We start from the raw sequence: 26,734 nt of genomic DNA, 5'->3' as shown, positions 1-26,734 counted from the left end.
ATTGTAGTCTGGAGAAGCGTGTTCAGTGACGGATCGGGCCCAAGTACCCTGGAAGGGGTCGCCAGAGAGTGTGAGAGCCCGTCGTGCCCGGACCCTGTTGCACCATGAGGCGCTGTCTACGAGTCGGGTTGTTTGGGAATGCAGCCCCAATCGGGCGGTAAATTCCGTCCAAGGCTAAATACAGGCGAGAGACCGATAACAAACAAGTACCGCGAGGGAAAGATGAAAAGGACTTTGAAAAGAGAATCAAAGAGTTCTTGAAATTGTCGGAAGGGAAGCGGATGAGGATCGGCGATGCGCCCAGGTCGGATGTGGAATAGTGTCAAGCCGGTCCGCCGATCGACTTGGGGTGTGGACTTGTGCGGATTGGTGCGGCGGCCAAAGCCCGGGTTGTAGATACTCCTACGGAGACACCGTCGTGTCGATTATGGTTGGCAGCACGCGCCTCTTGGCGTGCCTGGGCATCTGCGTGCTCCTGGCACAGTCCTGCGGGTTCCCCATTCGGCCCGTCTTGAAATACGGACCAAGGAGTCTGACATGTGTGCGAGTCAACGGGTGATTTAACCCGTAAGGCGCGAGGAAGCTGATTAGCGGGATCCCCCTTTGGGGTGCACCGCCGACCGACCTTGATCTTCTGAGAAGGGTTCGAGTGTGAGCATTCCTGTCGGGACCCGAAAGATGGTGAATTATGCCTGAGCGGGGCGAAGCCAGAGGAAACTCTGGTGGAGGCCCGCAGCGATACTGACGTGCAAATCGTTCGTCTGTCTTGGGTATAGGGGCGAAAGACTAATCGAACCGTCTAGTAGTTGGTTCCCTTCGCAGTTTCCCTCAGGATAGGTTGATGTGGCTCCAGCAAATGTGGAGTCACAGCCCCTTCAAGTTGAAACACTGTCTCCTACCACAGATTTTCAAATGGAGGAAGTTGATTTACTATACAACTTCGCCAAACCAAATTCTCCACTCTGAATTTGGAGGAGCCAATTACTCAAACTAATGATCATCTTTTACAGGATCTGTTGGATCATGAGCCTATTCTTCAAGATGCAATTGGAAACTCTGTGATAATTCCTGCAAAATCAATCACCACAGATTCCACAATTGTGTGTACACAAATCTCAGCTGCTATTCTTTCTACTTCATCGATTAATATTGTTCATCGATCGCTAAGTGCAGTTCCATCAACGGCTGAGCTTAACAGCAGTCAGCCGTTGATAAGTGATAATGTGCCATCAACGGCTATTCCTCAGCCGTTGATAGAAGAGATCCCACTAGTAGTTGATAGTCAACTTGAGCATCTTGCTGTTATAAGAGCTGCTAGTGAGGAACTTATAATTTTTACTATAATTCTAGGATTGAGTGCTGGTCAGTTAAAGGAGAGGCTGCCTTATGAGCAGGCAAAAGGAGAGAATGAGAGTGAGAGGCTGGGTATTTATTCCACCTAGGCAAAAGGAGAGATTGTGGGTTCCATCTTAGATGGTGAAGGTGAGTGTGTGGTGAGCCAGGGTGAGACCCTGATGCAACAAGAGAGAGATGATGAGAGAAATGCTTTTTAGTTTAGCTAACGAAATAATATTTATTGTTTTTATTTAGTTGCAAAGCAAAACAAGCATGTGTATTGTGTGTGTGTGTGTATATATCAGGACTGAAGATACTATTATCCTCATGAAGATCGTACATAACACATTCATGACTAAGAAGACCTATGACTTCACCTATATAATTTTAATCAAGAGCAATAACTTCAGTTGTGGATTCATATAGATCTTTTAAGGACCGCGTCTTCCTCTTGCGATGCTTCTTATTATACTGAGAACCTTGTTCCCTCTTGACATCTTGTTCATTGTTGTGGTGGTTCTTCCATATATCATACAATCCCTTATATATTAAATCATGTTGCCAAAAAACAGCCCTTTTTACACCTTTAGTCCAAAGAGTTGCACCTTAATTACGAAAATTTCCATCAAATTTTCCTTTTTTAAACATAGTTTTAGATAAAGCAAAATTTTGTCTACTAAATGAAAGCTTTTGTATCTCTTATAAGCTGACTCCATTCACTATTGGATGTGTAAAATGAAATCACATGCTACTATATAATTATTAGAGAAAATGTTCAGACAAGAACTTTAATATCATTTTACTGTCTCCTTCGTTTTTCCCGGAAAAGGTTATTCCTCGGTCGTCCTTTCACTACGCCATATTTGGCCTATTGCAAGCTCCAAATGATTAATATTGCATAAAGTGTTGCTATAGACTAAAAATTTTCAAATCAACTGTAACAGTTTATAATGTGTTACAACAGACAAAAAAATGTTGCACTGATTATCAACATTTATTAAGAAATTACAAAACTGTGGGCAATTGCAATATTTCGAGAAAAGCGTTGCAATAGAGTTTACACTTTCAACTTGTCTAAATAATATTTATGCAGGTATTTTGAATTTTCGCTAAGCGAGAGCTTTTTAGTACGAGATATTTTTTAACACCAAAACTTCATCAGTTCTTTTATTCCCTCATTTAAAGAGATTAAATTGTTCTTTCTTTTCATTTCTCTCTCACTTTGTATATAATTTATATTTTCAAAGCACATTGTTTCATTTCAGTCGATGCTTACACTCCATTCACGACTCTTTCTCCTTCCTCACACACCCAAATCCCAATCACTCCACTATTGCACGTCGTCTCTCTTCGATTCTCAGACCCAATTTCCCATGGCTTCTTCACGCCCCTCGGCTTTCGATGCTTTATTGTCAAAAGCTCGAGCCGCTGTGAAAAAACCCCCAGTTAGAGGCTTCTCTAGCCAAGAAACGAAAGACCCAGGAGTCGGTTTTTATAAAAGAGGCTGAGAACACGAGTTTGTGTTAGGTCCTGAAACGATTGTAGAAGGGGGGGTTGAATACAATCGTCACTAAAAATCGCGGCGGAATAATCTGATTTGAATTAAACTTGTTAATCAGATTTTAATTAATTAATATAACAATGTTTTAAGTCGTTATATAATTAATATGGGTCGTTTTAATGTCCACTAAAGTTCGTAGAATAAATTCGACAGGATGCATTCTAACTTGGTGATTAAAACAACCGAGTGATCAAAGCACAGAAAACTATGGATATAACAATTGCAAGTTACAAACAACTTGAAAGCTTTTACAATGCTTGAACAACATACAAATGAAGAAGTGAAGCCATATATATAGGCAAAACACTTGGAACTAGGTATGATATTGAAAGGAATGACTTTCTAGCTTAGGAATGACATTACAAAGCAAAGCCATGCCAAAAACAAAGAAGGAATGACATTTTTAAAGAATGTCATACTGCCAGGCGCGGTATGACTTTCTTTTCTTGGCCTTCAAGGGTCAGTTGGCATGACTTAATCAATAGAAGTCATAGGACAACAGGCGGTATGACTTTTTAAGTCATGAAGCCTCTAACGGTATGACATTAGTGAATGTCATACGGTTACACACGGTATGACTTCAACAATATCATACACAAAGACACGGTATGACTTTCTTAAGTCATACCAAACAAAGTCAGTTGACAGTACACGGTATGGCTTTCTTTCAGAAAGTCATACCGACTGATATAGCATATTACAAGCATCAGAATGACTTAACAAAGTCATGGCAAGGAATGTCATAAAGGTGGACACGGTATGACATTCATTGATAATGTCATACCGCGTCTTTTAGACATTAAAAACAGTTTAATTAATTATATAAATATTCAATAATTACTCACTTAATTATATTAATCATATAAATTCATAAATTAAATTAATTCGAAGGTGAATCAATTTAATAAATAAATTATACAACTAATTTAATTGTTTTGACAAGTGAAATAATTAAATAAATACTTATAAAATTATATTCCTTCAGCAGCAGGGACTCCAGGCTTTGTTGAACGTTGTAGATCTTCGTCTTGAATGAACGGCCACTTATAGTTGATGCAGAACACTTAATCTGAGTAGCTGACACACAAATGTACTGTCTGGTTCATCTGTATCTAGCTGAATTAAGTATTCTTTATTAAATAAACATTTGAGACGTGGCTTGTTCGTCGATTCTTTGTCTTCGTAGTTCTTCTTCATTAGTAACAATGGTATGGAATCTTCTGAATAAATAAACTATTAAAATTTTATACCTTCTGGACTTCTGGACGTGCTACAAAAGATTATTTGTACACTGAGGCTTGAACATATTAATGAACTTCTTCCAGTGGTGTGTAGCAGCATCCTGAAATTCTTCAGACATATAATTTCAATAAATCACTTGACGTTCTTCGTACGGATTCCTTCAACAGTACTTGCTATTTAACTTGCTTTCTTATCAGAGTTGAGTTGGTACCTCTTTAATTACAAATAGGCTAAACATATGCCTTTCAGTTTGGATGATGCACACCAGGTGTTTGATAAAAAGTGTAAAACAAGAAAGTAAGGGGAAATGTGGTCAGAATGTTGGTGCTGTGGTTTTGGTAAACGGGTGCAAGAAAGGGAAGGTGAATTTTAGTCCGGATGAGAATTTTGATAAGAAGAAAGCTGCTTTTTGGGGGGGAGGGTAAGAAAGTGCCGTTTTCGTTTGTGGCTAGAGTGTTTGATGTTGTTGACAAGGAGGATTGTGATTACTATGATTGTGTGTAATATGTTGAGGACTGTGATACAGACGTCACCGGATGATTTGGTTCTGGTTGTTTATCTTCTGGAGAATCGAATCGCACCTGCTCATGAAGGGTTGGAGCTTGGAATTGGGGGTGCGAGTATTATTATAGCGTTGGATGCTTGTGGATGCAATGAAGCTCAGATTAGGAAGCAGTACAAAGTAATGAGAGAATATTACGTATTTGACTTGTTTTGCTTATTGCTCCAAATGTATATGTTTACAAGTCTGATTTTGTACTGTAGAATTTGGGAGATTTGGGATTGGTTGCAAAAGTCAGCCACTCATCACAGTCTTTGATGCGTAAACCTGAGGCATTCAGTCACTAAAGTCTTTAACACATTTCAGCTCATTGCCAAGGTGATCCAGTCTGACTTTTTTTATTTGATTTAATGTTGAGCTATAGTGACATCGCAGTAATTATTACATAGAAGAAGCAATTTGGGAATGGAGTTGAAATAGATAAAACATAATAACATTCTCAGTCAAACAAATATTGGTCAATGCCTCTTGTCTGAAGTGTGATAAAAATTAATAGCACATGACGCTCTACTGATTAGGTTTCAAGTGGCACAATTCAAAGTGGCTTGGTTTTTGATCCAGATTGAAAATCAGCTCCCGCCTTGGGCTTTATGATTTATGTCTTATTCAAATTTTATGGAAATTTCATGGTACGACAATGAATAGGGATATAGGTAAAACAATCATACTGTGAATATACTAGAAGAAATATATTTAGATTACAAACTTTTACGGAGCTGATTGCATCTTTTCATTGATTGCATCTTCTGGCTCAGATAATCTTATTCCCGATTAAGTGAATTCCATGACTCTTGGCAAGTATTCTACTGTTAATGAAAATGATAATCAGCCTCTCCCTGATTCTCAAAAACTTATTGTCAAGGTATTTTTCTTTACTCTTTCTTTTTCAACAACCTTATAATTATAGAATTTTAATTTTTTTTGAATTGGACAAATGGGTTCTGTAAAGATCTTGTTGGGTCCCTCTAGAAAGATAAATTATGGTTGTTTGAAAAGAGAAAAAGGTGAAATTATGATCAAGAATTGATTTTTTGTTGGTGGTAGAGGTGATTTTTAGTTTAGAATCTAGAAATCCTCCATGGCTTTCGATTTAATTAAGCAGATTGCATTCTTTATGAATTTTGTTGGGATTTATTAGAAGGATGAAAATGATTATATTTGTGTTTCAAGAGAAAATGAAATTGTTATCAAGATTTGATCTTTTTGGTGGAATGGAGATTATATTGTGTTGAGTGCAGGTATCATTTGAACATGGGAGAAGCTATCACTCTGCTGGACAATGTGGATTTTGGACAAATATTGTCATAGAAGTTAAAATTTGAATCTCAAGAAGCATCAAGCATTTTCTTAGTTGAAAGTGAAGAAATGACTGATACAACTACTACAAGTTACTCCAGCAACCAGACAAGTACTTGGAAAAGGTATAATATAGCTCAGAAGTTAAAGAACGGGGTAAAATAAATGATCTGATCAAAGAGGCCTAATTCATAGATACCTCATGTCCTCTGTGCCATCTAATACAGCAACAAAAAGCGACGAATATTATCATTCTAAGAATTTAAGTCAGTGTTGTTTAGCTTAACTCCAGAGTTTGTCCAAGAATAACAATCTTCTAATTCCATGTGTCCTATGAGTGTTATTATCTTGGCCTTCTGATGGTTGTTACATATTATACTCTTATAGGCTTGTGGTATCAGTTGTAGACTTTATAGATTTCGATAATATCTACTATTTCCATTTTGTAGGTAAAAAAATATGGGGATTCTGTTATTTGGAAGTGATTGCACCTCTGGTCACTAGAGATCTCTTTCTGGAGCAGTGCCATATCAGAAAGATGATATTGTAGACTCATGCTCCTATACAATGCTTCAACTCCATTATCACGGACTGATTGTTTATCTCCATCTGTTTTTAGTGAACCTGCAATGCCTCGAAGCCTAAGAAGACACAAAAAGGACCGACCTATGGACCAAATTGGCTTATTGGTAATTAGGAAAATCAAGGAGAACTAACTAGATATTTGTTGTTATTTTGACTTGTGATGTTTGTATGGTATATTAGTTTGAACTTTAAAGTAGATCTTGGTGGGATGTTTTGACTTGTGTTTTAAGAATTTTAATTTTGAATGGTTGATTTTGTGAGAATAGGTGGTATTACATTATACAGATAAGATGCTGCAAAAAAAACTAAAATATAAGATTAAAATGGGCATAAAATATTGCAAAAAATGCCCATTAAAAAAAACCAAATAAATGTTGCACAAAAATGTTGCATGAAAAACTATGATACGTTGTAAAAAACCAAATAAGTGTTGCACAGAAATGTTACAATAGGCTATTGCAATGCCTAAAAAGTGTTACCCAAAGCACTAAAGATGTTGCAATATCAAGCTATAATGCAATACTTTAAAAGTGTTGCGATACAAGGAAAAATGTTGCATTTGATGACCTATTGCAACGGCCGCAAATGGAAGCCCTAATTTTAGGTGAAATGTTACAATAGACTCTATTGTAATACTTTTAGGCCTTTAAGCAATATTTTTTCGGGCTTGCAATAGGCGAAATATGGCGTAGTGTTTCAAAATGAGCAGTGAAGCCGCCAAAATATGGGTCAGCAAATCACGATTTCCACTACAAACTTTTCCAATTCAGACTAAATTGTATTGTCCAAATGTTTATTCAAATTCAAATGCGGAAGATTCAGGCAGGGTTTCAATTAATAGAGGAAATGTTCAGACAACTACTCTAAATCCATTTTGCATTCTCCTTCGTTTTTTACAAGAAAGGTTACTCATTTGCCGTAATTCTAATATGATCAGCAGAACTGCCAAAATATGGGTCAGGCAATCACAATTTCCAACTTTCCAAATATAATATTCATGGATCTAATTCGTTAGTTTTTTGCAAACCTTTTTTTAGGCACACGGGTTCTTTTAATTCTTTACTCTTTGTAAAATTGTAATATTACTTAAAAAATAACTTTTATAGAATAAAATGAAAAGAAAATATTTCTACTTAATAGTTAAATTATTTTTTTATAATAATTTCATGATTAAACCTACTTTTGGAAGGAAAATAATTACAATGGGAAGAAACTAAAAACTTAAAAAAACTATAACCTTTCAAACATATTACATCAACATAAAAAGACAAACTATGTCTCCTGATTGTACTCTTGTATCCATTACGTTCCTAAATCGATTGCTCTCTCTCTGGTTTAAACTCATCACTTCATAATCTGAAATAGCATGCACATCATCACTAAAATATCCAAGCAAAGGTAAAAGAAGAAACATGTGCTTACATTAATCAGACTAATCAATATTATGAAAGATATGAATATGTGAATAATGTCAACACCTTCATGTCACCCTCAGGCCCATCAATCTCTATAAATATTACATAACCAAATATTATACGGATGGTGAGTTATGTCAAGGGTTTAAAAAGTCTCTAATATTACATAACCAAATAAAATTTCTAGATCAAATACTGGCGTTTGGCACATGAGACACATTTAATATAGATTCCTGAGTCTTAGCACTATTCATGAACGATATATAAATAGTTTTATTATTTAGGACAAAGATATAAAATACATCAAGGTATTAGAAGGAGGATTTTTAATTGCATCCATAATGTAGAATTTGCTAGATCAGATACATGTGTAAAAAATATAGTATTTCTCAAAACAATTTTCTTTGTACCAGATCACATATGATGAAACATGAAATGAAAAAACACATGTTAGATGATTATTACATGTGGCGTCCATACAACAAACCTGGAAATAGAGTGATCTACGCGCAATGTTCAGTCCATTCCCTCCAAAACCATAATTAATAGCACTGCTACAAAATCCATTTATCTAAAAAAAAACATGTTTTAATCTCTTCCAACAATCCACTAACAAAGATGGAGGATGTTGGTTCAGTTCAAAATCTTGGCCATCAAATATGAATCACAGTTTTAGGAATGAAATAAGGAAGAAATGGTTTTCAAATATATTTCAAAACTGATTTGAATTATACACTGAATGTGTATGGTTTCCTGGGACAATATTTGCGAGCTGCATATATAATGCATTATGTGTTCATAAATAAAATAAAGTATCATGTAATAGGAGAAGAACCTAATGATTATGAAAGTGAACACGTCACAAAGATGCTACCAGCTTGTTTGATACGATGGTGCGTTGTGAGCTAGTTAACTACATCACACAAATATACATATATATTCGTTGAAGAATTTCTTCGAACACGTAGACTACAATTTTTGTAAACACAAAGAAAACAAAATAGGTGTAATAAGGGTGAACTCGATGGATCCTTGGTATAAACTGTAAAGTTTCAAGATAAATAGGTGTAATAAGGGTGAACCTGATGGATCCTTGGTATAAACTGCAAAGTTTCAAGATTTCTGGACAACACTTTTGACCCTGCACAAATAAGTTTTGTATTTTATAATTAACAAAGACTATTATAAATATACCCAATGATTGAAACAAAACATAGCATGATGTTGTTGCTCATTGTCCTGAGAAGGAGGTAGTGTTGACAGAGGAAAACGTTTTCGACATGTAGTATAATGACATGAATATATTAATCCAAAATAAATGAAGATATCAACAACGACAAAGAAGACAACTCACAAATTTGTATAATCCATTAGCCCGGAATTCACACGCTTGAATAGATTACAGAACCAGGAAGATGAAGATTTTGAAAAAGATGTGATGAGATAAAGGTGTGATTGATGGAACTGTTTGAAAAAAGGTATAGATTTGAATTTCAAATTATTTGATTTGAATTGATAAGAAATCAACTTCCATGCTGAATGGGTATGGGTCTTGTTATTCAATATCCGAAAGTAGCTATCACAGCTTTATTTTGTACTCCCTCCGTCCCACCAGGTTCTTTACGTTACTTTTTGGCACGCATTTTAAGGCTCCTATAAAGTATACTTACATTATATATATAATTTTTAAAAAAATCTTGAAAAAAAGTTTGATGTCTAAATTTTTATTCAGAAAAAAAATAATTTAAAAAAATATTATTCAACTATCCTTTATAAAAGCCTCAAAATGCGTGCAAACAGTGAACGTAAACTACCTGGTGGGACGGAGGGAGTATAGGACAAAAACTAGGTTGCTCCAAGTATATAATGGGTCGATCGAGGAGCATGTGAATTTACTAGAATAACCTTGGAAACTTAACCTCTGGAGGAAGCTAAAGGTTCTTGCTTTTAGAATAAAGCAATTTTGCCCGTGTTTCGCACACGGTAATTTTATTTTATTGTTTCTAAGTAATTTAAATATAATTATATTTCAATTAACCCAATTATGTTTTTTTATTATTTTCTTTCACGATTATCATATATTTAAGTTTATATTGATAATCGGTATCTAATTGTCCTTGCATACTGAATATAGTTTTTTTTTTGTTTTTATAATCGTTTGTCGTGCATTGCACATGAATAATTTCTATAAGATTCGTGACATTTTTAATTATATAGATTCATAACTTTTATATTTCTTAAAATATGATCTATCAAGGATGCTCTCACTTAATTACGAAGGGAGAGAAGAAAATGAGTGCAAAAGCATTAGGTCTTTGTGAGAACCATGCGAATCCTCGCACTAAGGTCTCCTTATATAGGCTGATAGGAATAACCTGGCAACCCGTGAGAGCAGATAGAAACATCATACGTCTTGTGTTGACTTTAAAGATCGTAGAGCCACACAATATCAACATTATTATCTTTACCACTACAAAATTTTAACAAAGTTCTCATAAATATAAAATTTCATTGACTAAACTGCAAGAATTTAAAAATATAAGATCCTATATTTACCTGGTGAAAATATATGGTCTTGCCTAAGACCAGAATAAACTTTGTATGTTATAGTAATACACACAATAATAAATTCTTAATACAAGATCAGGTCTGAGTTCTTCTTGGTTCACAAATCAAGACAGACTTGAGCCTTATGAATATTAAAAGCAATCAACAAATAAGTGTTGTAGATATGTAGTGCCCAACTACATTACTCTAGCTCAGTGTTGTAAATATGCAGTGCCCAACTACTTTACTCTATCTTTTCGATTTTAGTCCGACACCTAGATTCACAGAACACTTGACACTAACAAAATTGATCACATTAGATCCTTGAACCAAAAAATGGACAATATAACTAAATAAAGACTTTATGAGCGACAACCTATAATGCACAGAGATGAAAAGATGAGATAAAAGAACAATATGTGGGAGTTGTTGACATGCTAAATTTAGAAGAGTCGCAAGGAACCTATCATTACTTGAAGCATGGTGTTGACTCACAGATTCTTGTACTTCTTTTGGATGTTGTATTTGGATCCACATTTAGGCCTGTTTCTTTCATGTATTTTGCAAGGTTGGGCACTATAACCATTTGGGCAACTACATCAGCACATCACTCATGTGTCCAACCAAATTAAAGAAAATAAATAAACTTACACAATCAAATTTACAATAAACAAACAAAGCCTATAAAAACACAATTGTTTAATCCTTACCCAAAATAGCGCAGCAAAGTAAAGTCAAGCCTCATGATTCGATATGTATCAACAACAACATCCGCAACCTAATTACTCAAACTCTCGCCATCACTTCTCCGATCTAACTCTAGAGAATTATCCCCCGAGTCTCTCTGCCGCCACTAATTAAAAAACATGGAACCTTCCCTAGTATTAATCGAATTAAAACTGTTAGACCTAGGTAAAAGCGGCTTCACTTCTAGTCGGCGTGAATGATCATCATCGAGAGACAACATCTATTGAAGATTCAGAGGCACGTAGTAATCATCGGGCCTAGCGACGTCAGATCTGATGAACATATATGCCATTAGAAAGTTAAACGATGGTAATCGAGTGACATGATGACAACAGAAGTATTGCTTGAATACGGGGAATAATGCAACACAGTATCATCACAAATATGATTTAGAAATTATGTCTCCATGAATCAAGGAGTTCAAATTTGAAAAAAAATCGAAACACGACAGAGATGGGAGACAAATTAGGGAGATGGAGGAGATCCGTTATAAGAGTTTAGTGAAATACAAAGATAATGCAAATATGGGTCTGACCCGGTTGGACATCAATGACCTGTTCAGTTGTTTAACACATACAATTTTTGAGTGGAGCGACCCATATTTAAATGGATAGTCCAAGTAAGTGTAATAAGTTTGAAAAGCCTCGGAATAGAAGTTAAGAAATTAAGAAATGGAAGGGTATCTTGAGTAATTTGGAAATGCTAGTTTTAGCAGGAATTAAGAATATATTGATTGATATTGATATAGGTAATATAGATGACACTGAACATGAATTGAAAAATAGACTGAGTGGGTCAAAGTTGATTATAATTTTATCTTTATGCTAATTATAAAATATATTTTTCATTTATAAAAAAATATTACTTATTTTACATTAGTTACATGATAATTTCGTATTTATAAATTTATGTTGTTAAACAAATTATACACACGTGTACTTTGCTGGTCTATTATAGATACTCCCACTGTCACTCTCATTTCTTAATTCTTTTTTTATATCTCACTACACATTTTAAAACAAATATAAAACATAATTTCATAATTTTTTTTTTGTAATCTTTTATATAAAAATTTAAAATAATTTATCGAACTATATTTTATGAAAAATAAACAATTGAAGGAATTATATTTTTGCAACATATTTACGCATCTTTCATTTTCAAACTAATCAACCAATGTCTCAGCCCCAATCTACAAACCCCACCGACCCTCCGGCGCCGCCGGCCAGATCCAAGCGTTCTCGCGACGACGTCGCTGAACCCCCTTCCGGTGAGCTCCCACCGGCGGCCAAACGGCGGGTGGTGTTGGCACAGGACGTAGTGTACAGAATAATGTTGCCGTCGAGACAAATAGGGAAGGTGATTGGGAAAGAAGGGACTCGTATTCAGAAGATTCGAGAGGAGACTAGAGCTACTATCAAGATTGCTGATGCTGTTTCGGTAATCGTTTGTTTCGGGTTTCGGGTCATGTCCTTTTTGAATTAATGTTTTGTAAAATAGAATGTGTTGGTAAATTTTTTTCGGGTCGTGTTTGTTGATGGGTTTAAGCTGTTTTATATTAATATGAAAAGTATGAACTATTTCGATCAATTGGGTTTTATGTTGGGTTTGTGTTGTGATACTGTTGACCCTAGTGGTAACTTGTATTAGTGAGGACTGCTGAATGATTTAGAGCTGTGAATCGAAGTTTGATGAAAATAAATGTAGAAGCTTAGGGGAATAAGGTTGGTATTAATATTGGTCTTGTTTTAGGCTTTGTACAGTTTTGGGCCAATAAGATTGATATCGGCACCTCCAGTTTTTGTGTTTAATAGTGAAAAAAAAGAATTGTTCTCCAGTAATCTGTTGTTTTAAGTTGTGATATTGTTAACCCTAGTTTTATGGCGTTTTTGTAAATCGTTAGTGACTAGTGTAGCATGATTTAGAATTGTGAATTTTGTTGCATATTTGCTCACTTTTATGTGTGAGTGTGTTATCGAATGATTTAATTCATTTTTTATCATAAATATATGATAAAGGATAAATATATAGGGCGTTTGGATTAAGGTTGGGAATGAGAATCGAGAATCAGAATGAGAATGGTATGGAAACCGAAGGGGTGGGAAGGGTGTGATTTAACCACCTAAATGGATTGGGGTTCCCATCCCATATCACCAAATAACTAATCCAAACACTTATGCATGGAATTGAGGTTCCGATTCCCGTTAACCAGGCTCATTAACCATGAACCAAACACCCCCATAATTTATAATCTGATTATATTATGCTAAAACAGAAGGTACTAGTAATTTGGACATCAAGGTTGTCTCATGTTCCAGAAACGAGCTTCTCATGATGCACTTTGAGTAAGGAACCATTGGGGTAACTATGAGACTAATGAAGTGCTGACTAAAGTTGAATCTTAGTTTTTCATAGGTTCTTATAAAAAAAATATTTCAGACCTAGACCCTATACGTGTCTGATATGTATATTTCGTTTATAGGATTTTAGGGAGTGGGCCGAAGTTATCAGGTCAGCTATGACGAATGCCGTTTCAGTCTCAGTTATTTGAATGGGTTATTTGTTTAATTAACTAATGAGTACAATAAAATAGCTGAAACTGTGAATTTAGTTTGAGTGTATTTTTCTATATTAAGGATTCTCAAAATATGGTAGATGACTTCTCTTAGGCCTTGCTCCCTAGTGAAGAGGAAGTAAAGTTATGCAACTTTCATTCTTATTTGTACTTCCGAGTTTCTTAAAAGGAGGAAAGCAAGTGAAAATGGATGCAGTTATAACATAGTCTCACTCCAAAAAGGGGATGCAAGGGAAAGTCCATTTACTTTCACTTACATTCACTTACTTCCTCTCCTAAAAAAACTCGGGAGCAGGGCCTTAGATTGTAGTCAAGTTACATATCATGTTCTTTACTTTTTTTCCCCTGAAATCCTCACACATTCTATAGAATATGATAGAAAACTATTGTAATTCATAAATTCGTTCTGTTATGTTTTCCTGAAAACTCAGAGATGCAGAACAAAAATGGTTCTCTTATCAGTTTGTATAATATAAGAGTAAAGGAATGCTCAGTCGTTTATGGAATGTGAAAGAGCAAGTGTGCATGTTATGTGATTTCATTTGATAGGCTAACTTATTTGACTACTGAATATGCGTCTATACTAATTTTATTCTCAGTAAATGCACCATTTTCTTTTGGTAGTTAAATATCCTTGCATCTGTATGTTGGTCTGGTCTATGCGTTGTGTTTTTTTGTATTTGTTTTTAATAAAAACTTTTAGAATTTCTTGTTTTACTCTTGCCTATGATGTGCAGCGACATGAAGAGCGTGTTATAATCATAAGCTCCAAAGACAGTGAAGGTACGTTCACCGATGCAGAAAATGCACTTCACCAAATAGCCTGTCTGATTCTCAAGGTAAGAATATATTTTACTTTACAAGCTAAATTAAGTATTGCTATCACTTACATATTAAGGTGCACAAGGAATAACAGTATTCAACAAATACTGAGCCAGTATGCAATGGTTTGTAAAAAATAGTCAACAGTAATGCATGTTGTGAAATCCAACTGATTTGTGAAAGATAGTTACTTGCATGGAGTAGGTACACAAAGCCGCCATGGTGGGCAGTACGAGTTTTTCTTTTTCTAGTTTTTGTATATTGCTCTGTCTATGTTATTTATTCCGAGATGGAAATAGTATTAATTTTACACGGATTTGTTCGTGAACTTTGCTACTGTAAACCAATATGTGTTGGTTCAGTGCTGTACATTAATTTTGAAGTTCAGTATTGAAAACAGAACGCGTAGGCAGTAGGCACTGAATTCAGTATCTTGGCAAGTAACTTGTTTTTTTAATGGCAAGGTTCTTAACGTGGGACAGCCTCTTCCAGAAGAAGACACGATGTGGGTAGATATGTACTGTTCTCTGTATTATCTGGAGGCCTGCATCCTTCTCGAGGAGGATGGCCTGCTCCTTTGAAATATGATAATTGAATTTTTCAGTTACTAGGACTAGAATTTTGTTGTTTAGATCAACACTAGGTCGTGGAGGTTTCACTCTATTTTTTAATGCAGATACTTTCTGATCGTTGTTCTTAGACTTTATTCATGTAACGCAAATTCTTTTGTCAGGATGATAATAGTACGGAATCTCAGAAAATTGGTGCTGGCCATGTGGCAGCAAACACAGTAAGGCTTCTAATTGCTGGTACTCAAGCAGGTGGTTTGATAGGAGCATCTGGGCAAAATATAGAGAATTTGAGGAATTCTTCTGGTGCCACAATCACAGTTCTTGGACAAAATCAGATGCCTCTATGTGCATCTGTTCATGAATCCGATCGAGTAGTACAGGTGAGCAAGTTCTTGTCTTGGCGCCATGAGGAGGTTATAGTTGCATCATTTATGTCTATCTGTTGCTTTGTGGTAAAGACTATGGGATCAACCTAGATTTGATGTTGTGCATGATTATAGAGCGCTCTGATGTGCATAATCATTAATGTAGTGTTAAAATATTAAAATGCACAGAGCTATATTAATTCTAACCATCATCTTCTGTAGATTATTCTTTATAGTCATTGATCTACAGAAAGTTAAACTTGCTGATGCATTACAGCTAGTAGCAGCATGGAATTTTGTTGTGCTTAATTTCTTGCTTGAATATAAATTTATTATAATTTTGGTGATAAGTGTTGAACTTCAACAATCTTGAGAGATACAGATGTAAGTTAAATATTTAATTCTAGTGGACGAACAAATGATTATGGAAGATAGGACATTCATACCGTGACAGAGGGAGTATAACTTATTACTTATCTCTACTTTTTATCCCGGGCTCAACACATAACGCTGAGCACATACTTGTTTTATGATATTCAATCCGCTTGTCAGGAAAAAAACCGTTGAAAAGAATTTTCTTAAACTCCTTTACTTAAATGTATAAATGAGGAAGTGTTTAGGTGAATTTTATTACTTATGGATCTCAAACTTTATTTAAGTTACCAGTAGTTTGGGAAAGAGGGAGTTGATGTCAGATATTGCTTATTTTTCTTTGGGAAACCAATATTGGATGGCTGCATGAAGTTGATGGATTTCATCTCCCATTAGTTTATTGCTGAAAGTCTCCCATTAGCAAATTGATTTGTGCAGCATTCTACTTTGTCATTTACTTTTTAAATGTTAAATATATTTGGCAGTGTACAAAAAGTTGATTATGAGGTCATGAATTCCCACCTGAAGTTTGCTGTCATTCATGTGCAATTTCTGTCACCTTTAATAAATGTTCTGAAATTTGGTAATACATATTCCCATCACAGCTATCAGGTGAGGTCCCAGACGTATTAAAAGCTTTAGTAGATATCGGATGTCAGCTAAGGTTTGACAATATTCTGATTCAAGACCACATTATTTCTAGACTTATTTTAAATTGCTTCGTCTATACCTTATATGTCTATATAACCTCTCTAGGGACAATCCTCCTAAACAAGTAATTTCCATCAGCCCGGCATATAACTATAACTTGCATCGAACACCTCAGCAATATGTGGACCCCTCTTCAGGTTATACGTTCTTTTGAATTAAAATGCGTTAAACTGCTGCAGTCCGATGTCATGTAAAATCTTAATAATTTCTTATAACAACATCTTTAGGACAACCAATCTTGCAGCTGAATATGTAACAATGGAGATGATGATTTCTGAAACAATGGTCGGTGGGTTAATTGGCCGATGTGGCTCCAATATCTCGCGTATCAGAACTGAGTCTGGAGCAGCAATAAAGGTGTGTTTAGTGGCTATATATAGCTTTAAAATATTAATCTTTTGACATATCTATATTATTTGATTGGACCTTATCTGCTTTCAATCATCAAGGCATGAGTTCTTGTTTGCTTATGTTTTTACGTAGAACACTAAAAGTATAAAAGTTACTAGAGTTCCAGTTAAAAGAGCTTCTAATAATTCTTATCAGTCTTAAATTGGTATCAGTATTGAACTTTGTCCTGTAGTTTGTCAGGTTCCGAAAAATTTAAGTGATTAAAGTTAGCTGGTCCTTAGTTGAGTGACCTTTTTCCTTGTCACTTCTTGGCGATTGTGCAGTTAATTGCAATAGTGGAATCGTCAACGCTTCACGCCTTTTTGCTCTGCTAGTCTGACTTGCCTCGTGTTATTGTGCAATTTTGTTGATGGTAGTTTCTGTTCAATGTTTAGCCTGTAGTGTAGCTGTCACCATTCAGCCTGTATATGTTAACAGACCAAGTACTATCAGCTTATTCCCAAGAATTTTTCTTTTGATGACTAAGAAAAGAGACTGCAATGTTATCATTTTGATTGAAGGCCAAGCTGGTTGAGTTAAGGATATTGTCAACTAACAGAACACTGAAATTGTTTTCCTTCGCAAATTTCTTACTGATAGAGGAAAGGAAAGGCATGGCCACATGGTAGATGCTGTTTTCTTATCAGTACAGTTATTGGGGTGTGTAACAGAATGATATATGTAATGCAGACATTAGTTAGTGAGAAAATATACAAATAAATTTTCCATTTCAATAAGAAAATGAGTTTAAAGCTAAAGCTGAGTGGCAGGAATCTTTGGCAAGATCAGATGCATATGAAAGTTAATAAAGGTTTTGTTTGGATTAGGTTTTAGCTAATTCAGGTCTATGAGACTTTAGGTTTCACACAAGTATAATTTAGTAGGGAGTTTCACCAGCTGAGTTTAGTAAGTTTATAGACATCTGTAGCTTTGTCATATTATGCTTCATTTTTGGTTTTGATTTTTTCACTAGTGTCTAGATTTTCTGCTTTACATAGATGTTTCTTTGCAGGTTCATGGTGGGAAAGGTCAACAAAACCTTAGGCAAGTCCACCTGGGTGGTAGTGCTCAGCAGGTCAATCCCACTTTCCGGCGTTTTTACCACTTTTCATGGTGTTTAGTTGCTCCATTGTTGCTTTAGCCCTTAGCAAATTTTATGCAACGATGCTTTTGACCTTTTATGCCATGTTTAATGTTTTAACCAGTTTGAATATAGGATTTCGAATTGTAATATTTTACTTAAATAAAATATATTAAAACTAATTATATGGCTCATCTTGCTCAATCTTTGCTCTTTCTTGTGCTTTTGGTTTGTTTATCTTTCTTCATGAAATTGGGAGGTTATGGTTGGTCTAGGGAAGCAGATAATTTTTCTCGTAGATCAATTAGTCAACTGTTAGACCTCTCATATGGTTTATATGGTCCAAGAGACATGCCAGTAACTAATCAAAGAATAATATAACTAGTAAACTGCACTTCTAAAAATAATCCATGGACAGTGAAAAAGGACATCATGGGGAGCGTTGCTTATACCACTAGGCTAAACCCCACCTTAAAAGGGTGTTTAAAATTAACAATGGAGAAGGTTCTAATTTTGCGTATAAAAGAACTATTTTGGCATTGGTTTCCCTCAATCCTCTAACATAGTCTGTGGATGGATCAACAGGTAGCACTGGCAAAACAAAGAATTGATGAATATGTATATTCCCAGTTGATGCCAAGCGGGGGGCAACAACCAGGGTAATTTTCTCATGTTCTACTTTTATCATTGTGAAATTATTGGAGGTTATGCTTGGTTTAGGGAAGTAGATATCTTTCTTATAGGTCATTCGGTCAACTGCTAGACTTTTTTTACTCCCTCTCATTTGTTTACGGTTTATTTGCACTGCTCGACACGCATTGGCGCATAATAAACATTGTTTCATAACTTACTTTTAAAAATTTTCTTTTTTGTATAAAAATTTAAACATTAGACTTTTATTCAGAAGAAAAAAATGTTCAAAATAATTTATCAAACTACATTTTATGAGAGCATTAAAATGTGTGCCGAACCCCCGTCCCCCAATGTAAACAAATAAGGGGGACGGAGGGAGTATATGGTTTCAGTAAATTTCCTCTGCTGTTTGATTATTCTGTTTACCTTGAACCAAATACTTCTAGCCTTGAATTATACTCATTACGTTAAGTTTTGGATTTACTTTAAGAATAGGTTACACACGAATGATTGGTTTTGATTTCTCAAAATCTTTTTCTGGTTTGTAGTCTAAAGTTCGAAGATCAATATAAAATGCATTATTGCTTGTGGATCATATTCTGCTTGTCTTTGTTGTGCCTAGAGTAACAAACATTTTGCACCTGATTCCTTGTTAGTGCCAACTGCCAAGGCATGCACTCCAAAGATGTGGTCCTGGTAAATGTAACATAGATGCCCAGTTCTTGCTCATTTCTAAATTGTAGATAAATGTGTGCCTCGTTCCTAGTTACTCTCGGACACATATCGTAGCATTATAGCTCGACTTTTATCAACCAGTATTTGTTAAAATGACATTCTGACAAAAATAATTAGGCACCTCCAGTTTGCTGATTGTTTTAATATTACAGTGTGCTGGAGGCTGGAAACATGGCACCTCTTCCTCCTGTTTTCATGCCACCTGGCCCGAGCCAAGCTCCTTCATATTATAATTACGGACCATCATATCCGGCACCCCAGCTGTAGGACTCAAGGCAGTATCTTCCTGTGGCATGTAATAGTTTTCATGATGTACAATTTGACTGTATCGTATCTTAGTGCATGTCTTTGAGTTACATTATAGTAACTAGAGTATATAATATATTTTGTTTAATTAAGATTTTATATTCAAAGAGCAAACAGCTGATCCAGGCATAGATGAATTGATTTACTTCGGACTGGATCCCTGTTTATGTTTTTACAAGATTAATCGCTGTAGTTAACAATCACGTTATTTATCATTTATGTTCTCTTCGCATTTGGCACTTTTTCTGCCTCTACTTGAGTTTTCAGAACAAATGAATCAGAAAAATTTCTTGATTGTTGATCGAGTTCTTTTTGTGTTTAGTTATACTTTCCAATATATTGTGGATAGCAAGTAATGCAGCAAGACAAAATGTTTGCATGTATTAGCTTGTAATTTTTAGATTTATTATTTTTGAATAAATTGTACAACTGTTTCTAATTATTCAGATCTATGGCTTTTCATACCATTAAAAACATAAACTTAAAGTTCAAATAACATAGCATCATATAGAAAACCACTACATTATATTGCCCCATCTAAATCTACTTGTTCAGCTAGGCCTCTTAAAAAAAGATAAAAATTTACAAGATATTGCTAATTATGCCAGGACAAAATAAATCAACAATAAGAGCTCAAATTTGAGAAAGTGCAGTCCATGTCTCATCTCACTTTCAATATGTAGTTAGCATCAGAGAAATACTTATTTTGTAGACAGACCCTGGAAAAGAAAGGGCATATAGTGCTTAAACTGTATTAATGGTGTCGGTAAGACAACGTAGTATGCACCCCAGACCAGCTTTTTGTGTAAGTTTTTCATGAATTCGTAGGCACTGGTCACATGTGGGCCGATCTCCGGTGGACAAGCCTCTGTACAAGTACCTGAGTATTAAAGATTCAGATGCAAGTAGGTAAAGATCAAAGCTTATAACCAAGCTTTTTATCACTAGATCAAAGCTACTAATGTTGTAAACAATAATAAAGCTAATATTGAAATTTATATTTAATTATTTTTATTTACCAAATATAGAAACATCAAACCCACAAAAATATGCAATAATTTTACAAACTGCAGGGTCTCTATCAAGTAGCTCCCTTTCTAGGTAGGTTGTAGAAGAAACAAGATTATGGGGCCTGCAATGGTCACAAGGAGGTGAGTCTGCTAATTAAACAGACAGCTAAACATTTAAGAGTCATAAAGGATACAATGGACTATTACAGAACTAATGACCTCTATTCATTTCATATTATACAAACAGTACAGGGCCGAAGCACTCACTGCTCTTCTTGGTTGCGAAGAATGAGATGAGGAGGGAACGGTAAGAAATTTGAACAATGTGTATAAATATTTTTAACTCCCATTCCTTCCTCCATTTCATTCCATATATTAAAATGGCACCGAAACTCAGAAATTTGATAATGTATGCTCTATTCTCCTTCCTATTCTTTTTTAACACAAACCTCGCTATAGAAAATTTAAACTATCATTTTCTCTGATCTCCCTGTTACATCCCCTCTTCCCCTTCCAAATTTGTTTATCTACTTGTTTCAATCCACCATGATTTTATGGCTCTTAAGTTTTATTTAACAGACCGTTCGATACTTAGGCTTCTATGAAAAATTCTAGAATTGAACTCCTGCCACTAATGGCGAGTTAGAACCAGATGAGCAAGTTTGGAGAACCAGAGGAAAGTAGGCTGCTATCCAAGCGGTAAATTAGCTGGCGCCAAGAAAGAATGCATATTTAGCAAGATGCTGTATGAAGTTGTTAAAAAAATATTAAGAAATGAGTGGACAATCAAAGATGGTCTGTAAGTTCATGAGCTGGCTACACAAGCAAGGGTGTCAAAACCTGCTAAGAGATATAGCAAGTACCAGTATCCTAAAGTATTTAAACCTTCCTGTGAAGTAGGGAAAGGTAAGAGGAGAGTATATTGCACCACTTAACAGAAATTCCAGAAGATGGAAGCTTAAGGCCAGGCCCAGGCAAAGCTAGTCTCCATTCTAAGAAAAAAGTAAAATATTCTTTGCAAGTGTTAAGAGGAGTGTTTATGTCAAAACGATTATTCTGCTACAAATGAGCACATGAATTTCCAGCTTCCATCAAAACCATACTTTTTTCAAAGTTCGGTCATTCTCCGGGCGCCTAGACACCAAAACTCTACTAGGGTAATTTTAAACAATCTGTATGGTTTTAATTTGTTTCTGAACATAACTAGCTTCAATTCATACAACCAAGCAATGGCAATTAATATATAGAAAGATGCTGTGAATTACACTGGTTTTGCTAAATGCAAGTCTTAGTTTGACACTGTTGTAATTAAAGAATTGCTAACCACCAAAACTAAATTTCATACATTAATTTTAATAAAACGAAATTTCATACATTAACTTCAATAGGAGCTGATCCCTAGCCATTGATGGCCAGGGAGCTCTAATGTAGCCAACTTCTCAGCCGTTCGATCGACGGCTGAGATTAAAAGTTCTGCTCCCCCCAAGCAGCACAAAAGAGTTGCTGGAAGCAGTTTTGTCTTCCAGTAAAAAAAGTTACTGAAAGGAGGATTGGTTTCCAACAACTTTTTTGTGCTGGTAGTGGGGAAGCAGAATTCTTAATCTCAGCTGTCGGATCATGGCTGGCCACATAAGAGCCTCTGGCCATGGATCAGCTCCCAACTTTAATATGCAATCAGACCAAGTCCCACAAATACATAAAGATAGTTATGTAAATTGAAAGGAGCCAAAGGTGTCCAACATATCAAACTAAAGGGGGCTATACATATCATAATTAGTCTTGTACCCAGTACCAAGTACTAAGCACCTGCAGTAACCATGACAATTCTCTTTCAACTAGAATCAATTAGTGGATGTCAATTTTGTTTATTAAGTAAATGTTATTTAGTTATTTGAGTTGCAAGATAACAACACTTAAAATATTATGACCAGAATAACTAAAATGTCAGTCTCTAAGAACTTATTTCGTCAGTATAAATAATTATACCGCTTTCAACAATGACAATTTATAAGAAAATATTTTTACCGACATTACATCACAGCTCTTCTTTTTCTTACACAGGTAAACATGTGTAGGCAGTGTAGCAAATCAGACAAACATGTAATGAATCTGAGCTTACTTTACCAAAAGCATTGCAATTCAAAATTTTCGATGGAGTTTACTCAATTTCCCCCCTCTCCCTTGGCTCTTCGAGGTATATCATTTGTTTGTTTAATGTTTCTATACTTGCTTTATTGTTTATGTTTGATTAATTTCTGATTAAACGTTGTCCTAACTGATTATGCAGGGCTGCATGATCTTGTTCTTTTCTATGATGAGGGATGGTATAGCAAATGATGTGAGACAGGGTCGTCATCTTCATCCAATAAGAGGCACATCTCCTCCTTTACTAGAAAGAGCTTATAAGTATCATTAGGAGTTTCTATGTAATAAAGTTTCGAAGAGTTTGTGTTTGGAATTTTTGTTTAATTTGTTTAATTTAATCTAGTATATATATAAGGTACTGCTGGAGGATTTATAGAACCCAAGACACTAAACACAGATCAAGACATTATTTAAAGGCATGTGAGAGCATTTACGATAAGTGCGGGTAATAAAAATGACAGCACCATTATTGAGAAAACATTATGCATTTCTTCAAAAGTTTCAACCACAGTTAGCACATCCTTACAAAATTTAACATGTGGTTGACCAATAGGTGAGACATATACATATGAGTCATTATACAAGGAGGATTATCCAAAGATGTAATTTTTTACACCTAAGTCCAGCTGACCTAGGATTATGAAAAAAAAACCTTATCATTATCACTCACCAGAAGCTTAATATCAGATCTTCACTACCAAATACCCAATTTAGAAAACAAAAAAAAAACAAGAAGGTATACCGAACTATCGTGCCAAACCATATGAGTAAAACTATACTTAGACAAATGCATATCATGTCTTATGTCATCCCTGGAAGCACATATATATCAAAGCAATGGCCAACTGTATATACTATTTAACTTTTGGTAATTATTGTAATCTTTTTATTATAAAGTCAATTTTCTCGAGACATACATGATGCGTTCACAATTGTAATTTAAAAGACTACAGCATATCAGCATATCAAACCACGATAGAACAGGAAACAATTCACAAGAAGCCTAAAATTTTCAGTAAAATGGGGTACTTACTTCATAAGGATGTCATAGTACTCAGGATCCAAAGAGGAAAACATGCCATCCACATCTTTTATAGCCATTAATGCTCTATGTACTACAATCCAATTGGCAGACTAGTAAAAAGAATAACTTGAAAATGTCAATTTATGTTAAGAGATTAATAGAATGCAATTTAGTGTATAAAACTGTTGAGGGAGAGATGGTGACCTTGCATCTTTCATCCCGTGTCTTTGGAGGGGCACCTTCTAGAGCAGTTTTTAGTGCTTCAACTGGCTTATATCTGATCAAATTTAGGAAGGCTTTTTCACTAAAACAAAAAAGATAAATTTGGGTATAATCAGCAAAAGGGAGTAGTATGTACTGCTTGAGTAGGCTCTCGATCTTGCGAGATTTGTGTTCGATTCGGGTGATTATGGCCTCCGCATTGTCCGCTTCTACGTGCTCTGCCATCTTCCTGTATATTATATTACAGTTGTTATTATTTTCAATGAATTAACAGAAACATATTTCAGGAATTCAAAATTTAAGATATATACAGATCAATTAGGGTATTTCCCTCACAACAGCATTAGTTGTTGTAACTATTGCTTGAAATAGTTCTGGATCTACAATAGAACCATATCATTAATTTTACTATAACTAATTTATATGGTTTGCAAGTTGCAACCTTTTCGGTTTGGTTCAACGCATATTAAATTAAAGCATTTATAATATGCATGATGGACAACATATGGTTCGGTTAAAATCACATTCTAATATACTAAGTCTGAAACCTTGTAGGTTTGAGTTAAATCACTAAGCTTAATATTACAGATTTAAAACAAGGGTAACAGCTGGAACAGAATACATGAGCAAAAGAATGATGAAATAAAAAAATGTTGCAAACAAGCAAAAAGAGGTACTTTACATGAATCTATAGGCATAAATAGTACAATAGTACCATACTCTATATCTGTAACCAAAAAAGGTTTTACTTTTGAAAGGGTTGTGCAGTACATAGCCAGTAAAATTATTACTGAAAGCCGCATTACTTTGTGAAATATGTGAATTATATGCGATTGTGCTTGGAAAGATGAAATTTTTTTCTAAGGATATGGATTGAATTATCATCAGACACCCTCAGTTTGGGCTTATATTATGTGCCATCGGATTGAACTTCAAATCCAAATCGAAACTAAATTGTTCTGCAAAAGCATACATGCTGTTTATTCAAAATTTGAACATGCCAAAAATTCATAATTTCAGGCTAAATATCTATCATTTATGTTTTTTCATTTATATCCAACACAACAGATCAATTAGAAAAATACAGATAACAAAGGAAAACAATTAGAGGCTGACACCTTACACCTTCACAGGGGATTGTTCACTGACGAAGAACCACATAAAAAGTTCAAGAACTACATAAAAAGTTCTACATTTTAGATCACACTACACATTAAGCAAACATGAAATATAGCTAGAACAACAAAGAACACTAGAAAGCTAGAAACTTTTAGGATACTTAACCTCCAAAACCCACAAATCGAAAGCTGAAATTTATCTATTCGAACTATCCTATGATTATCAAAATCAACTTAAATTTCTAAGACAATACATTAACAAAGAACTGTAATTTGCTCAAACCCCAGTATCAAGAACAAAACCCCAATATCTGCTATGAAAACAAATTGTGCGGCAAGAATCAGATAATCAAGAACCCCATTAATAAAATCATATACACACACACATGAATACACATAAATACACACATTCATAACATGAAAAGATCAAATCAAGATGGGCCATTTAGGTGAGTACCTGAGATTTTAGAAATGGGGTTAATCAGAAAAGGATTGTGACTTGCAGATCCACGAGTAAAATCAAACGATACTGAATACAAGTCCTCATTAGTCTATTCATTTTTGAGTTACAAGTTTATGCGAGGTTAATTTTTTATAAATCGCCAAATATTTTTCTAAAATTAATTTAATAATCTAAATATTATTTTATTACTTTATTATTTATAATTAATATTCTGATTAAATTTTACCTATGGGATTAATCTCTAAACACAATGTAATCTCTTATTTATTCTGTACAGGATTTTTCTGGTGTGTCGAGCACACACAAATTATCTTTTATTCAGACGAGAGATTTTAATTGAAAAATTTATGTACAACATAGTCATAAGTTTTTGTTAGTTTTATTATCCTGGAATTTATATATGTAGTTACTAGTGTCATTTATTTAATTCTTAAATAAAATCTGTTTTTTGTCTATTTAAATAAATGTTTAGTAAATATATGTTCCTGTGAATGAAATAAATTGTTTGGATAGCTTTTACGGATCTAACAAAATATTTTTAAATGAAATGTGAATTAAGTTTAATTGTGGAAATAATATAACCATCACATGCATTTTAAAATTCACTAAATATGTTGCTAGTCTAAATAAAAAAGGGTTGGGTGGAGCGAAAAAGCAAAAAATAATCTGAATTTAACCTAAAAAAAGAAAAATGATCTGAGTTTCATTGCTTTCAAATTGATAAGATACAGAGACAACCAAAGTCTTTTAACTGTTCAAGTGGTATTGAAGAGAGAGAACTCTCATGTGAGTGAAGTAAAGACAGGTCTTGAGAAGCTTGCGGAAATATGTGTCCTTAATTGTTGATGTATCAACTGTAAGTTGTGACCAGGTTAAGAAACAAGTATTAGAATGTGTGTG

General features: G+C 34.7%; 2 protein-coding genes across 2 annotated transcripts; one reads left to right on the top strand and one right to left on the bottom strand.

Annotated features, from left to right (window-relative positions):
• Positions 1–12,421: 12,421 nt before the first annotated feature.
• On the top strand, positions 12,422–20,084 carry LOC108218919 (uncharacterized). Its single transcript, XM_017392088.2, has 9 exons — positions 12,422–12,730; positions 14,603–14,704; positions 15,421–15,639; positions 16,602–16,660; positions 16,753–16,844; positions 16,952–17,064; positions 18,110–18,172; positions 18,764–18,837; positions 19,699–20,084. The coding sequence occupies exons 1-9, from the start codon at positions 12,467–12,469 to the stop codon at positions 19,811–19,813; spliced, it is 1,101 nt and encodes a 366-aa protein (XP_017247577.1). The 5' UTR covers positions 12,422–12,466; the 3' UTR covers positions 19,814–20,084.
• Positions 20,085–20,358: 274 nt separating this feature from the next.
• On the bottom strand, positions 20,359–25,960 carry LOC108218920 (actin-related protein 2/3 complex subunit 5A). Its single transcript, XM_017392089.2, has 5 exons — positions 25,829–25,960; positions 24,390–24,482; positions 24,236–24,308; positions 24,041–24,141; positions 20,359–20,732 (listed from the first exon to the last, which is right to left on the bottom strand). The coding sequence occupies exons 2-5, from the start codon at positions 24,476–24,478 to the stop codon at positions 20,597–20,599; spliced, it is 399 nt and encodes a 132-aa protein (XP_017247578.1). The 5' UTR covers positions 24,479–24,482; positions 25,829–25,960; the 3' UTR covers positions 20,359–20,596.
• Positions 25,961–26,734: the final 774 nt, after the last annotated feature.

The sequence above is a fragment of the Daucus carota genome, chromosome 4 (assembly GCF_001625215.2).
Source record: "Daucus carota subsp. sativus chromosome 4, DH1 v3.0, whole genome shotgun sequence".
NCBI classification, from domain to species: Eukaryota; Viridiplantae; Streptophyta; class Magnoliopsida; order Apiales; family Apiaceae; genus Daucus; species Daucus carota.
Note: the sequence above shows the minus strand (reverse complement) of the source record. Positions and strands in the feature narration are given on the sequence as shown.

Excerpts from the sequence above, each read along its gene's own strand:
- LOC108218919 (XM_017392088.2), top strand. The coding sequence starts at position 12,467 with ATGTCTCAGCCCCAATCTACAAACCCCACCGACCCTCCGGCGCCGCCG. Across the intron at positions 16,661-16,752 it reads GATATCGGATGTCAGCTAAG|GGACAATCCTCCTAAACAAG; the intron begins GTTTGACAATAT and ends TAACCTCTCTAG. Across the intron at positions 18,173-18,763 it reads TGGGTGGTAGTGCTCAGCAG|GTAGCACTGGCAAAACAAAG; the intron begins GTCAATCCCACT and ends ATGGATCAACAG.
- LOC108218920 (XM_017392089.2), bottom strand. The coding sequence starts at position 24,478 with ATGGCAGAGCACGTAGAAGCGGACAATGCGGAGGCCATAATCACCCGA. Across the intron at positions 24,309-24,389 it reads ATCGAGAGCCTACTCAAGCA|ATATAAGCCAGTTGAAGCAC; the intron begins GTACATACTACT and ends AAATTTGATCAG. Across the intron at positions 24,142-24,235 it reads CACGGGATGAAAGATGCAAG|TCTGCCAATTGGATTGTAGT; the intron begins GTCACCATCTCT and ends TCTTTTTACTAG.